This window comes from Rattus norvegicus, chromosome 18 (assembly GCF_036323735.1).
Source record: "Rattus norvegicus strain BN/NHsdMcwi chromosome 18, GRCr8, whole genome shotgun sequence".
Taxonomy (NCBI): Eukaryota; Metazoa; Chordata; class Mammalia; order Rodentia; family Muridae; genus Rattus; species Rattus norvegicus.
Genome location: NC_086036.1, coordinates 62688989 through 62702274, shown reverse-complemented (window position 1 = coordinate 62702274; position 13286 = coordinate 62688989). Strand labels below are relative to the sequence as shown.

At 43.2% G+C, this 13286-nt stretch overlaps 1 protein-coding gene and 1 pseudogene across 1 annotated transcript; both read left to right on the top strand.

Annotated features, from left to right (window-relative positions):
- LOC134482953 (glyceraldehyde-3-phosphate dehydrogenase-like) overlaps positions 1-12298 on the top strand; it is a 36377-nt pseudogene extending 24079 nt beyond the window's left edge.
- On the top strand, positions 10590-12477 carry Mc4r (melanocortin 4 receptor). The gene has a single exon (NM_013099.3). It carries the CDS (start codon positions 10998-11000, stop codon positions 11994-11996), a length of 999 nt encoding a protein of 332 aa, NP_037231.1. The 5' UTR covers positions 10590-10997; the 3' UTR covers positions 11997-12477.
- The last annotated feature ends 809 nt before the right edge of the window (positions 12478-13286 follow it).

Sequence of the window (13286 nt, the reverse complement as noted above, 5' to 3'; positions counted from 1 at the left end):
CAACTGCAATATGGGGATATCCGAGTAGAGGGTGATGAGTACTGGACATAAAAGTATAGAAGGCAGCATCACAGCCATGTGGAGTCCTAAACAGCTAATGTTAGGCTATATGGGAGCTACAGGACCAGGAACCTAGATTTAAAAAACAAAGCAAAACTAAGGATGTTGAAAAGGAAATTACAACAGCATTTGAAATACATCGGAGGACCCAACGGTGGTCCCAGGACAATAGCTTAGTTCTTGATACAGCCTTATAATTCAATTCCTTTCTTGGCTGGACTTTCTTCTAAATTGTCTATAAAAGTAAGGGAAACTTCACACTGACATTGTCTAACATCTCTTACTTGGACATAAAGCCAAACTTCCCCAACATTTTTTTGCCTTTCTCCCAGGAAAATGTTTGGTAGAAAGGTGTCTCGGTGACTGTGCTATTGCTGTGAAAAGATACCATGACCAAGGCAACTCTCAGAAAAAGAAAGCATCTAATTAGGGCTGGCTTATAGTTTCAGAGGGTTAGTTCATTATCATCAGGGTGGGAAGCAGACAGGCACTGGAACAGTAGCTGAGAGCTATATATCCTGATTCACAGGCAGTAGGCAGTAGGCAAAGATGGAGAGAGAAACTGGGCCTGGTGTGGGTTTTTAAAACCTCAAAATCCACTCCCAGTAACATACCTCCTCCAACAGGGCTACATCATCTAACTTTTCCCCAAATAGTTCAACTTTCTGGTGACCAGTATTCAAATATATGAGCCCCTGGGAGCTGTTTTCATTTAAACCATTGCCAAAGGGGTTTGGCAGTGACACTGATATACACATCAGCCACCCCATCAGCATTTGGAATTTAAATATTCCCCTAAAGCACAAATCTTAAGAGCTGGAACCTTATTCTTTGGAAGGTGCTGTAGTTGTCACAAGCTGTGGCTTGGTGGGAGCTGGTTAGGTCACTGGGAGCATAGCTTTGAAGAAGATGCTGCCTTACCAGCCCCTTTTTCTTTTGCTTCCTGTCCACCAGGAGTTGAATAGTTTGCACTTTGCACTTGCTCTAAGCATATACCCTTGGCTTGCCTCAGGCTCCAAGACAATAGAGTCAACCGACAAAGAACCAAAATCTATGAAACTGTAAGCAAGATCAACCTGGGTACAAACAAGTTTACAAATGACTTCAAGATAGTTTCGGGGGGTGGCAGGACCTGAGATCTCAAAGCCATTTGCCTTGTCTACTACTTGTATTCCACTGCTGTAACAGATACCATGAGCCAAGACAATTTGGGGGAGAAGAGTTTATTTTGCTAACAGGTTACAGCCCATCGTGGAGAGAAGCCAGTGTGGGAACTGAAGCACGAATCACAGAGGGATGCTGTTTACTGGTTTGCTTCCCCTGGCTTGTTCAACTGCTTTCCTTGTACAGTCCAGACCCACCTGCCTGGGGATGATACTGCCCACAGTGGTCATTTAGCAAACAAGAAAATGCCCCACAGCTATGCTCACAGGGCAGTCTGATGGAGACAATTCCTTAATAGAGGGTCTCTCTTCCTAAGTGTGTGAAGCTGACCAGAATTAGCCACCACATGTAGCATGGGACTTGACTTTACAAGACATTCCATGAGCATTTATGGGTGCTCTTTAACATTATTTTGCGATGGCGTTGCTGCTTTCTTTATAAGGTCAAGCAGACAGTAAAGAGATCTGCTATTATTTAATTTATTTTGGGTGTGCTATAGTTAAGGGCCTACTATGTTGCTGTGCAAAACTATCGACTTTATTTCAGTAGAAAAAAATGAAAGGCAGTTAAAACCAGTGATACAAGAAAATCTAAATTTATGAGTCAGTAAAAGGATGAATGGCACGTTTTATTGTAAATGCGTTTGTTGTGATTTTATACAAGTAGAGGTTTTCCTAATAAGACCCAAGCACAGATTACTGATAAAATGTAGCAGGAAATGGCAGAAAACAAAAACCAGTTAAATTTAATGAGGAATAACTTTATAAGGAAGTATTTGAGAAAATGTCCACTACACCCCGATACCTATAGCTTTCAATAGATCCTATGTTTTGAAAATATTTACAGATGAGGGCTTAACGAAACAAGGCATTCTGTCATCAACTGTCTTCCCACAAGAAGAGGAGGTTCTCTACAACCTATATTCCTTCTTCCATCCCCCAATTAAGGAAAATGGACGTACAAGAACTAAGTTTGCCCAAGGTAGTCAAAACCTCCCTTGCAAAGAAGGATGCATCTCCATATACGGGTTGCAGTCTTCCATTTGTGTAAAAACGAGTGAGCTCGCTGGGGTGCTGACTTGACCCGTGCATGTTTTTGACATGGAGTGAATAGACGGGCTACCCTAAGCTGCTGCTGCACCCAAAATGGAAGCTTTAATGCTATCTGAATTAAGTGCACAGAGAAAGGATATCTTCGTCAGCAAGAATTTAATAACCGATGGTCTGGTTGTGATGGTGCAATACTTTAATTCCACCACTCAGGAAGCAGAGGCAGAGGCAGAGGCAGGTGGATCTCTGTAAGTTCAAGGCCAGCCTCTTCTATATAGTGAGTTCTAGGACATCCAGGGATACATAGTGAGACCCCGACTCAAAGAAAACCGAACAAACAACAACAAAAAGAATTTAAGGAACACTCCCATGACTGAAGCGCACGGAGAGCATGTTGGATCTTGAAAAGAACATCCAATCTCCAGCGACTTCAGGCAGGACACACAATATAGCTGACGCTGTCACAGCAACTGACTCAGCGTAAAGAACAAGTCAGAGTACAGCTTAGATATCAGCTCAAATAACCATCGTTTGTACTGATCGTGATATTCTAATACTACAGAGAGGAATTACTCTAATATTATAGAGAGGGAATCAAAACTTACAATTAGTTTTTGGCCATATATACCAAATTATTATGGAATATATATCCAGCAGTATATTATTTAATTTGGGGCATGTTTAAGGTTTCTGAGAATTATAGTTATCTAATGAGAATTGTGTTTCTATGATCAGCGACAATATTATGAGCACAGCAGGCGCTTAGAGAAAGGCAGCCACTATAGAGAAAGGAACCACATGGGAAAGCCTTCCCTGCCAATGGTCTTTTTTGTTATAAGTTTACTTTATTTTCGCTCCATCGGAAAGAGCTTTGTGCTTTCGGATTGTAGGAGGATTTGGCCACTGCTGCAGGGGAGTTTCAGATGTCAGTAGTTCGCATTTGTGAACTAACAGGTTCATCACTATGAAGGGAAATAGATACGGCTGTGTTCGTAGCAGCTGGACTCCAACTCTGGCTCTGATGTGTTTGAAGTGTGAACGAGGACAATGCATCTTTGAGCCTCATTTGTAAAATAACGTCCCAGACTAAAAGCGGCATTAAACTCCCATCTGAATTAAAATTCCGTGCATATAAATCAGTTGCCATGAAAATGTAATTTCCACTGGACACAGTGAAAGAAATTGTGGCAAAATCTTAAATTCTAACAATTCCTTGGAAGACAAAACTCCAGCGGCAGAAGGAGCAAAGCGGATTGGTGTGCTCTGCACACATTAAACACAGCATATTCCTATCTAACTGCTTTCCAACATGGCAACCCCGTTAGTGGTTTTAGCAAAGCCTCCGAGGGGAAGCAACAACAAACCCCATGTGGCGGAAACAGTTCCTCACAGAGAACCTCTGAAAGGAATCCACAAAGGCAGTTTTACTGTCTGGAAGACTTAAAGCTAAATTTTAAAGTTACATCAAAGGAATCAAGAAACTAAAACCAATCGTAGTTAATTCATCAATCAGGGGAAATGTGTCTTCCTACTCTCACCAGTTGTGCGCATTGTTGGAAGCACCCTGAAGTGTGGCTACTGTTTCCTGCCATAAACAAACTCAGACGGTTGCCAACAAGATAAATGTATGTGCAGCAACTGACAAATTAGAAAACATTGCCCAGCTGCTCTGGAGAACTGGGAGGAGAGCCCAGAAAACCTTCAGCTCTTTTTAGTTTAAGAGGCTGTTGGATACGGGGCCCTACAGAAACCATAGCTGTTATGATGATGTTATTCCAAGGATGAACCATAGGAAATGTATTTTCTTCTCCTATTTTCCTCTTTGAAATAGGGTCTGTGTATCCCAGGCTAGCCTTGAACTTGCTCTGTAGTCAAAGATAACCTAAAGTTTCTGATCTTCCTGCCTTTACCTTAGCAATGCTATGATTAGAGGAGTGCACTATTATCTCCCAGTTGTTAAATGTTCGTATTGAGCGGACGTTTCATGCATGCTAGAAAAGCACTCTACACACTGAGCTAGATAGAGCCTTGGGAGCTTTTAATGAGTAAATGGTTTGTTCCATATCTTATTTTTCCAGTAAGTTCTTGGGAAAATATGCACATGTGCACACTCCTCGGCTCTCTCAGCCTTCAATTCAGGGATGCCAAGTAACAAACTCCCTCTGCTTTCCTGTTTCTGCTCTTAGTACCATGACCGACAGCACTCATCTCCTACCGAGCTAAGGTGATTTTCTCCAGTTCGATCCATGAGAGAACTCTGCTATTTATGTGGTGGGAATCTGTTGACGGTTCCCTGTCCTTTAGATTCTTTACTGTTTGACTGTCTATGGCCTTGAATCTATTTTTGTTGTTTCATTTGTTTGCTTGCTTGTTTCTTTGTCTTTCTACCAGGATGGTCACTAGTTAGGATCTACAGCCGTGATGAAAGGTACTTGGAGATCTTTAGCTAGCTGCCATGATGCCCAGGGCTTGGCTTCTTAATTGTATTGCCACACTGCTCCTAGACTTACATCCCACAGGCTACTGGGAGCCACCAGCTGTGCACTGAGGATGCTGTACAAGTTCATCATGGGCACATACAGTGTTTATAAAGAATGGTTTAAGTCATGGTGCATACAGTGTTCATTAGACACTTCCATATCTATCTATCTATCTATCTATCTATCTATCTATCTATCTATCTATCTATCTATCTATCTATTTATCTATCTATCTAATCTATCTAATGGATGTTTTATATTTATATAGCACCTACTTCAAGAGCCTTAAAAGCTTTACAGACACCACCTATTATCCCAGAGCAAACCTAAGAGGCAGGTATCACACCTTTCACAACAGGAAGAGACTAAAGCTTAGTGAAGTTAAGTGGCTTCCCAACCTCAAACAGCTGAGTGCACTGGAGAGCCTAGAATGGAGTGCCTTAGCCTCCCAGCTCCCATGGAGAGTCTTTAATGAAAAGTATCTTTCACAAAAGTGTCAAGAGTGGCGGGCTGTGAAAATGAGACTTTCCTACTGTCATCAAAGAAAGAAAACCCCCACACTGACAGCTGAGATTTTAAGGATATCAGAGTATATTTCCTTCTTTCCCCTTTGTATGCCTCCTGTCTCCTATCTAAAGTAACCTTCTTAAAGGTAAAGTTCCAGAGACAGAAGAAGCCATGGGACTTAGATGTTTGTATCAATTTAGAATATTTGCTTTTAGTTACAAAAAGTCATTAAAACTTTTATTCTAATCTATAAAACATTTAGGGTGTGTGTGTGTGGGAGGAGTGCATGTCCCGTGTATGTGTTCAGAAGTGTGTGGAGGTTAAGGAAAACTGGTGGCAGTGAATTTTTTTCTTCTTACCATGAGGTTCTGGTGACCAAACTCAATTGTCAGGCTTGGCAACAAACACCTTTACTACCAAGACATCTCACTGAACTGAAACAAAGTCACAAATGCAGTCCAGCTGGCTTGGAACTTAGTATGTAGTCCAGACTGGCCCAAAGGCATGAAATTCCTTCTGCCTCAGCACCCTGAGTAAGAGGATTATGGGTGTGAACCACAGTGCTCAGCTAAGTGTTTTTAAAGAAGCACAATTTTTGTAGTTAGAATAATTTGGCCAACATATCCCAAAATGTGATTCAGTGAACAGATATGCCAAATCAAAATACATTTAGTGTGTCTGTCACCTGGCGTACATATTCCTAGGATAATCCTATGCTCTAAAGCCATATTAAAATAAAATTTAAAAATGAGAGTTTTGTGGGCAGAATGGAATAAAGTACAAAACACCAAAAAGCAAAACAAAACAAAACAAATAAAAAAACCCACCATCACAATCCAAAGACATAAAGAAAAGCAGTAACAGCATTTTGCACAAGCACAATCTACCACAGCAACGCTTTAAGTTGGGAAGGAACTGTGGGTTGCCTATGGAAGTTTCAGGAGACTTCTCATAAGGTCTCAGCCCATGTGTGCTTGACTGAGCTCATGGAACAGGCAGTGCTAGCCAAGGTCACCTCTGGTGTCTGGGTGGTGTCCTCTAGGTCCTGTCTTTTCTCGGTTCAGCTGGATACAATTTATACAAACCTTCACAAAACCAAACCCCCAAATTGCCACATGCTCAAAATGTTCCCTGGCATCCCTTAAGTTTGGAATCAATTCATGTTTGGAACAATTGCTGTAGGGGAACACAATGTAAGGGTACAGACCTGGTGAGCAGAGTGAGAAGCACACCCTAGTCCCAGGGATGGAGCTAAGCGGCTTCTACAGTAGTAGAGCTGAGAAACTCCATCTGATCCTGCAAGCTCTGAACTTCAGGAGGGAGGCAAGCCTGGAATATTTTCAGAAACGATTTAACGTTGGAACCCTCTATTTTGAGGTGGAAGTGCAAACTTGTACAACCACTCTGGAAATCAATTCGGCAGTTTCTCAGAAATAGTTTTACCTCAAGACCCAGCTATACCACTCCTGTGTGTATACCCAAAAGATGCTCCACCGTAGCACAAGGACAATTGCTCAACTATGTTCATAGCAGCTTTATTTATAATAGCCAGAAACTGGAAACAATCCAGCTGTCCGTCAACCAAAGAATGGATACGGAAAGTGTGGCTCATTTACACAATAGAATTCTACTCGGCTTCAAAACATGAAATATGCAGGCACATGGATGGACCTAGAAAACACATCCTGAGTGAAGTAACCCAGACCTAAAGGACATGCATGGAATGTACTTACACAGAGTGGGTATGCATGAATCTCAATCAGAAGGAGAAATAAAACAGTCATCAGAGTTGGATGGAGGAAGGGAACCGGGTGGAAGAGGAGAGGAGATGGGGGGGGGTGGGAGGAATAATCTGTAGGGAGAGCCAGGAAGAGAGGGCAGGGAGACTGAATAGAAATTGGGGGTGAGTTGGAGGTAATCTCTAGGATGGGCCAGAGACCTGGGATGGGGGAGGCTCCAGGGAGTCCATGAGGGTGACTCTAGCTGAGACTCCTAGCTGTGGGGATAATAGAGCCTGAAGCGTTTTGTTTGTTTTGTTTTGTTTTGTTGCAATAAAGTTTTCAAAAATATTCTCAGTGTTCGTGACATGGCTGGTTATATAGTTCTGGTTCACAGTATAAAGGAGAAACAGAATAAAATGTCTACTTAGAGGTAGGTAATCTTTTCAGCATGACTTACCATAAATCTACATTTATACTTAATAGATAAAAATGAGATTTTTATAGGTATTGGATTTTTATCAGATTTTCATTTGATCCTAATGTCCGAAACCAAAACCTTCTTCATGAAAACACAGAAAAGGGAGTATGCAGACACTTTGATACTAATGTGTACTTTACTGGTTTAAAATTTACATCATCTTATTTAAATTTTCATCCAAGTCTTTTTATTTCTTTATTTCTTGAATGAAAAGCTTTTTTTAAAGGTGTGGGAAAAACTACAAAATAGTTAGTCATTCATCTAGAAGTCTGTTACAGGGGATGGTTGATAGAGACTAATCTAATTTAATTATTTTAACATAAAAGGTAAGGATGAGAAATAATCTTAGTAAAAAATACTAAAGTAAGGACTAGTGAAAAAAATCCCTCACCAAGTAAATCCATACCACTAGCAACATGTGTTAACATTATAATATATACAACATGAGACAAATTAACTAATGTGCCAAGCAATTTCGGAAGAAGCCAGGAAACCACTAAATTACAAAAGTTTAAAAAGTGAACTTTGTGGCTTTTTAACCAGCTTGGTCTGTGTCCTTGAAAATCAATTGCCAGAAAGATACCAAAAAGCATCTCTTACCAGGAAGTTTAGAGGCAACCTGACTTGTAAGTCCTTAGAAACCTCTTAGACTCTTTACGGAGAAGCAACTCAGCTTACCTGAGTTGAACCCCCAAAGCCAGACTTCCAGGGCTTTTTCCTGACCCAGAATGTGCCCTCTAAGAATAGACTTTGCCCCCAGTGGCATTCCAAGCAACTGTTAATCTTATGGTTGCCTGACATGTTGGGTACAACTTAGAGAAAAGAGCTTAAAATTTTAAAGGCAAGTGAGGGAAGAGGGTCTCCATAGAGACAGATCAAATGAGCTCTGAGAATATAAAAAGTTGTGCTGCTTGTAGAGCTCTGCATAAGGTCTCGAAAGAGCTGAGAATGCCCTAAGTCCTCACCTCTGGTTGATTTCTCCTCTGTGCAAACAGAAGTAAGGGGAGGGAAGGCTGCCAAGGGAGGGGTTGTAGCACAGTGCCGGTTTGCTTCAACACACAAGACTGGGAGACTTCCTGTTTGTAGCTGCCTTAGTCCTTCACTCACTGACCAGTAAGGTCACAAATCAGATGATTTATTGGGCACACGAGACAGACCAGTGTAGACCTCCCTCTAAGTCACCGGTGAAGCAACAGCGGCAACCAACCACCGTAACGAAAAGCTTTCCGTAAGAGGTAAATATGGTTTTCAGAATAGCTGCGACATACCCATATGTCCAGTTCTGAACAAAAATGAAAAGAAGTAGGAAAGGAAATAAGAAGGTATGACTGGACATAGAGGGGAAAGTGGCCATTAAAAGTTATTCTTGGGAAAGCCTCTGTGTGCGAGAGTCTTTAAGCCAGTTATGACGAACACCTCCTATCACACCTATAGGAGTAACATTTCATCACAGGCGACTTCAGTAAAGCAATATAAACCTTCATGATGCTGGGGTAGCAAATGCTTTCTTCGCTGTGAAAAACCCAGACCTTCTGTGCCCCGAGAGGAAGGGCACAAGGGCAAGAGCTACTTAGAAAGATTATTCAGGTAACCACGTGATGCTTCTGTGGATTTCTTCTCTATCACTCATTCACGGGTTAGATAACTCCCCATGGGAGAAAGTGTGAAAGGGAAAACAAATACGTAAATCATCCTTCTTAAGGGCTCTAGGAAAGTGTCTGGAGGTGATTGCTGTCAGATGCTGTAACAGCTGAACCACTTGGGGGTTTACAATAGTCAAAGCTGTCCCTTGTTTCTAGGACATTGAGGGTAGTTGGTCAGCTCAAGACGGAAGGTATGCAGAGGGGGGCTCTTTTCTGTACAGTCACTTAGTAGGGGCTTCTATGCCATAAAGCTTCTAGAAACTCTGTAGTCATTTGCCAGACAGGAGAAAGAGCAGAATCAAGAGGAAGGTGGCCCAATGTGTACCAACTTCTGTACTGTCTATTAGCCAGAATTCAGTAGTAGGCTCTACTCAGTTCCAGAGTTGCATGGCAACCCTAATTTAGCACAGTGTTCTGAAGCAGTGGTTAGCATGGTCTCTAACACACACACACACACAGACACACACACACACACACACACACACACACACACACACACACACGCACGAACGCACACGAATGCACGCATGCACGGAACGGGGAGGGGGTAGGGTTGGGCGTTCAGAGCTAAGCGCCAATCTCTTCACAGCAGCAGGCATGAATGTGCACCCACTGGCCCTGGCCTGAGCAAACACACAGCCGAACTATGTATTCATAGTTTCAATGTGTGAAACTGTGGAAGAAAAGAAATTAAACAAAATTAAAAAAAACCAACAGAACTCTATCTTTCAAAAACAACCAACCAACGACAAAACCACCACAAAATCCTATCAACCAAACAATAGCAACAACAACCAAAAAAAAAATTTTTTTTCAGAATATTGTCACGTTGTTGATTTGTCTAAGTTCACAGTCAATAGGCTTTTATTAATGCCACTGGAACTTTTTAAATACTGTGAATACAAACTTTTCCAGCTGTTATAGCAGAAACTGCAAATGGACAAACAGCTACCAGCACGCCAGAAGTGAACCCAGTCTTCATCTCTGGCTGTGCCGTAGTTCCCCACAGCATACCCATCTGTCTAATTAAACCCTGCCTGCATTTCTAGTCTTTCAAACTGAACCTTCGCTCATTCAGTGGGGATCCTGGGCAGAGGGGCAGCGTCTGCGTCAGGAGCCAGGACAGAGTGCTTTTCATTTTTTTATCCGCGCGCGCATACTTGCAGCCCCGTCTCAAGGAGTGAGCCTGGCTGATCCTCGAGGATTTAAGGAGTATCACAGGATGTGCTCGAACAATCAAGTCATTTCTCTTAAAACTTGGAAAGGAAAATCCAGTGTCTTACAGGCTGCTTCCTTCCCACCCCAGCAGCCCTGGCCATTGAGCTGGGTGCTGCCCTGTAATCAATCTGGGCAAGATCGATGTCTCAGAACCACTGAGCCTGGATTGGTCAGAAGGAAGCAGAGGAGGAGCCATTCAGAACAGTTCCCCCACCTCCGTAGAACCTAAGAAATCAGCAGCCCGCACCAGGCTGCGCTGGCTCACGGGGATGCTCGGGAAGCTCAACTTCTGAGAGGCTGCGCTGTGAGTGTGGGCGCGCAGATGCAGACGCGGCTCCCAGCTCTCCAGCGACTCTCAGGAAAAGGACTCTGAAAAGACCCCGAGTGAATACTACGGCTAAAGGGAAAGCCACAAAAAACGAACTGCAGACTGGTCAGCCGAGAGTGAGCTTTCAGTAGCGCCAGCTTCTAAAGAAATGATGAGCAAAGCTGAACCCAGAAGAGACCAACAACTCCTTTGCAAGCTCCGCTGCTTCTGACCCTGTTCACCGCAGGCGCCAACTGCAGCCTCCCAACTTCTACAGGCAGACAGGCTGGGAGAAAAACCACTCGGGGCTTCCCTGACCTAGGAGGTTGGACCACTTCAAGGAGGATTCGAATCCAGCTGCTGCAGGAAGATGAACTCCACCCACCACCATGGCATGTATACTTCCCTCCACCTCTGGAACCGCAGCAGCCACGGGCTGCACGGCAATGCCAGCGAGTCTCTGGGGAAGGGGCACTCAGACGGAGGATGCTATGAGCAACTTTTTGTCTCCCCCGAGGTGTTTGTGACTCTGGGTGTCATAAGCCTGTTGGAGAACATTCTAGTGATCGTGGCGATAGCCAAGAACAAGAACCTGCACTCACCCATGTACTTTTTCATCTGTAGTCTGGCTGTGGCGGACATGCTGGTGAGCGTTTCGAACGGGTCAGAAACCATCGTCATCACCCTGCTAAACAGTACGGACACGGACGCCCAGAGCTTCACCGTGAATATTGATAATGTCATTGACTCTGTGATCTGTAGCTCCTTGCTCGCATCCATTTGCAGCCTGCTTTCCATTGCAGTGGACAGGTATTTCACTATCTTTTACGCGCTCCAGTACCATAACATTATGACGGTTAGGCGGGTCGGGATCATCATCAGTTGTATCTGGGCAGCTTGCACAGTATCGGGCGTTCTTTTTATCATTTACTCGGACAGCAGCGCTGTCATCATCTGCCTCATTACCATGTTCTTCACCATGCTGGTTCTCATGGCCTCTCTCTATGTCCACATGTTCCTGATGGCGAGGCTTCACATTAAGAGGATCGCTGTCCTCCCGGGCACGGGTACCATCCGTCAGGGTGCCAACATGAAGGGCGCAATTACCTTGACCATTCTGATTGGAGTGTTTGTTGTCTGCTGGGCCCCGTTTTTCCTCCATTTACTGTTCTACATCTCTTGTCCTCAGAATCCATACTGCGTGTGCTTCATGTCTCATTTTAACTTGTATCTCATACTGATCATGTGTAACGCTGTCATCGACCCTCTCATTTATGCCCTGCGGAGTCAAGAACTGAGGAAAACCTTCAAAGAGATCATCTGTTTCTACCCCCTGGGAGGCATCTGTGAGTTACCTGGCAGGTATTAAGTGGGGACAGAGTGCATACTAGGTAGAGACCTGCAGAATTTGTCACTCAGGCACAACCTGAGCAGTGTACTTCCCAACAGCTGCCTCTACTGTATAGTGCTTTGGTTGGAAAATATCTACTGTATAAAATGTAAGTTTATGACTTTTGACGTGGGGAAAAAGTCTCAACGTGTTATGTTTATTGACCTTACTTTTTTTGTGTGTAAACTGCTTATTTATGTTCTACAGCGTGGGCGCTATGGAGTTCCATAAAAGAAAAAGACACCCTTATTAAAACTTTGACAGTGTTTCTTTCCATGTTATTTATCAAGAGTCAACCCTTGTTCTTTCTGTGGTAGCAGAAATCAGAGCCTTCTGAAAAGCTGTTTCCATTGCATCACCCCCACAGCACAGCAGAAGCCTGATTCCACTGTTTATGGGGAAATATTTAAACACTGGATGCTCGATCATTTAATGAGTCAGCTCTACTCGTGAAATTTCAAGTAACTGAATAAATGCTTACCTATTATCCTTTCTGTTCAAATATACCGATGCTTCTTTTTAAATAAAAGGGAAAGGGGGGGGGAGAGAAGCAGCTACTGAGGAGAAGGTGAGATTTCAGACACATGCCTTTCCTCTCCAAGATGGAAAGATTCACTGCCCGAGACTCGGAGCTCACAGAGGCAACTCAGCTGGGGTAGAGGAAATGCCCACTATTAATGTAAACTGCCCATGCCATGCTGAAATTCCCTATGCCAAATGATGCCCCACTCTAAGTGTCCAAACAGAATGAATTCTTTCTGGCCTCTTACCAGGGATCCTGTTTCTACAGAAGCATCCAGAAGAGTTGCTTCTGGACCGAGAGGTCCAGCATTCATTTCATCTTAGAGTTGAGAATGAGTTATGTTATCTCTCATGTGGCGGGGACTTCTTGTTCCCTTTCTGATCATTTTTTGAGCTGGGCTCGAAGTGCTGAAGATCAAGCACTTTAATTCCCAAGCCAAATCCACATCACAAAACGTTTTGGGACAGCGCTTGTAAATATCTACCCATGTGGGACCCTGTGGTTCTTGCGCATAGTGAGAAGGTAAGAAGACACACATGGGGTCCGGGAAAGGACAATAAAACACTCTGGTGTTCTTAGTCACATCTTGGGATTGGGAATGCTTGTTTCATCCAAAATACTACCAAAGGTGTGGTCACCGAGCAACCAAATCTATGCTTTCTAGTCTGTGTATACTTTGAAATAGAAGAGATAAAGTCTACACTAAGCCTATGATTAGAGGCAAACTTTCCTGGGATTTAATTGAT

What these genes read in the sequence shown, in the direction of transcription:
- Mc4r (NM_013099.3), top strand. Translation starts at nt 10,998, where the DNA reads ATGAACTCCACCCACCACCATGGCATGTATACTTCCCTCCACCTCTGG.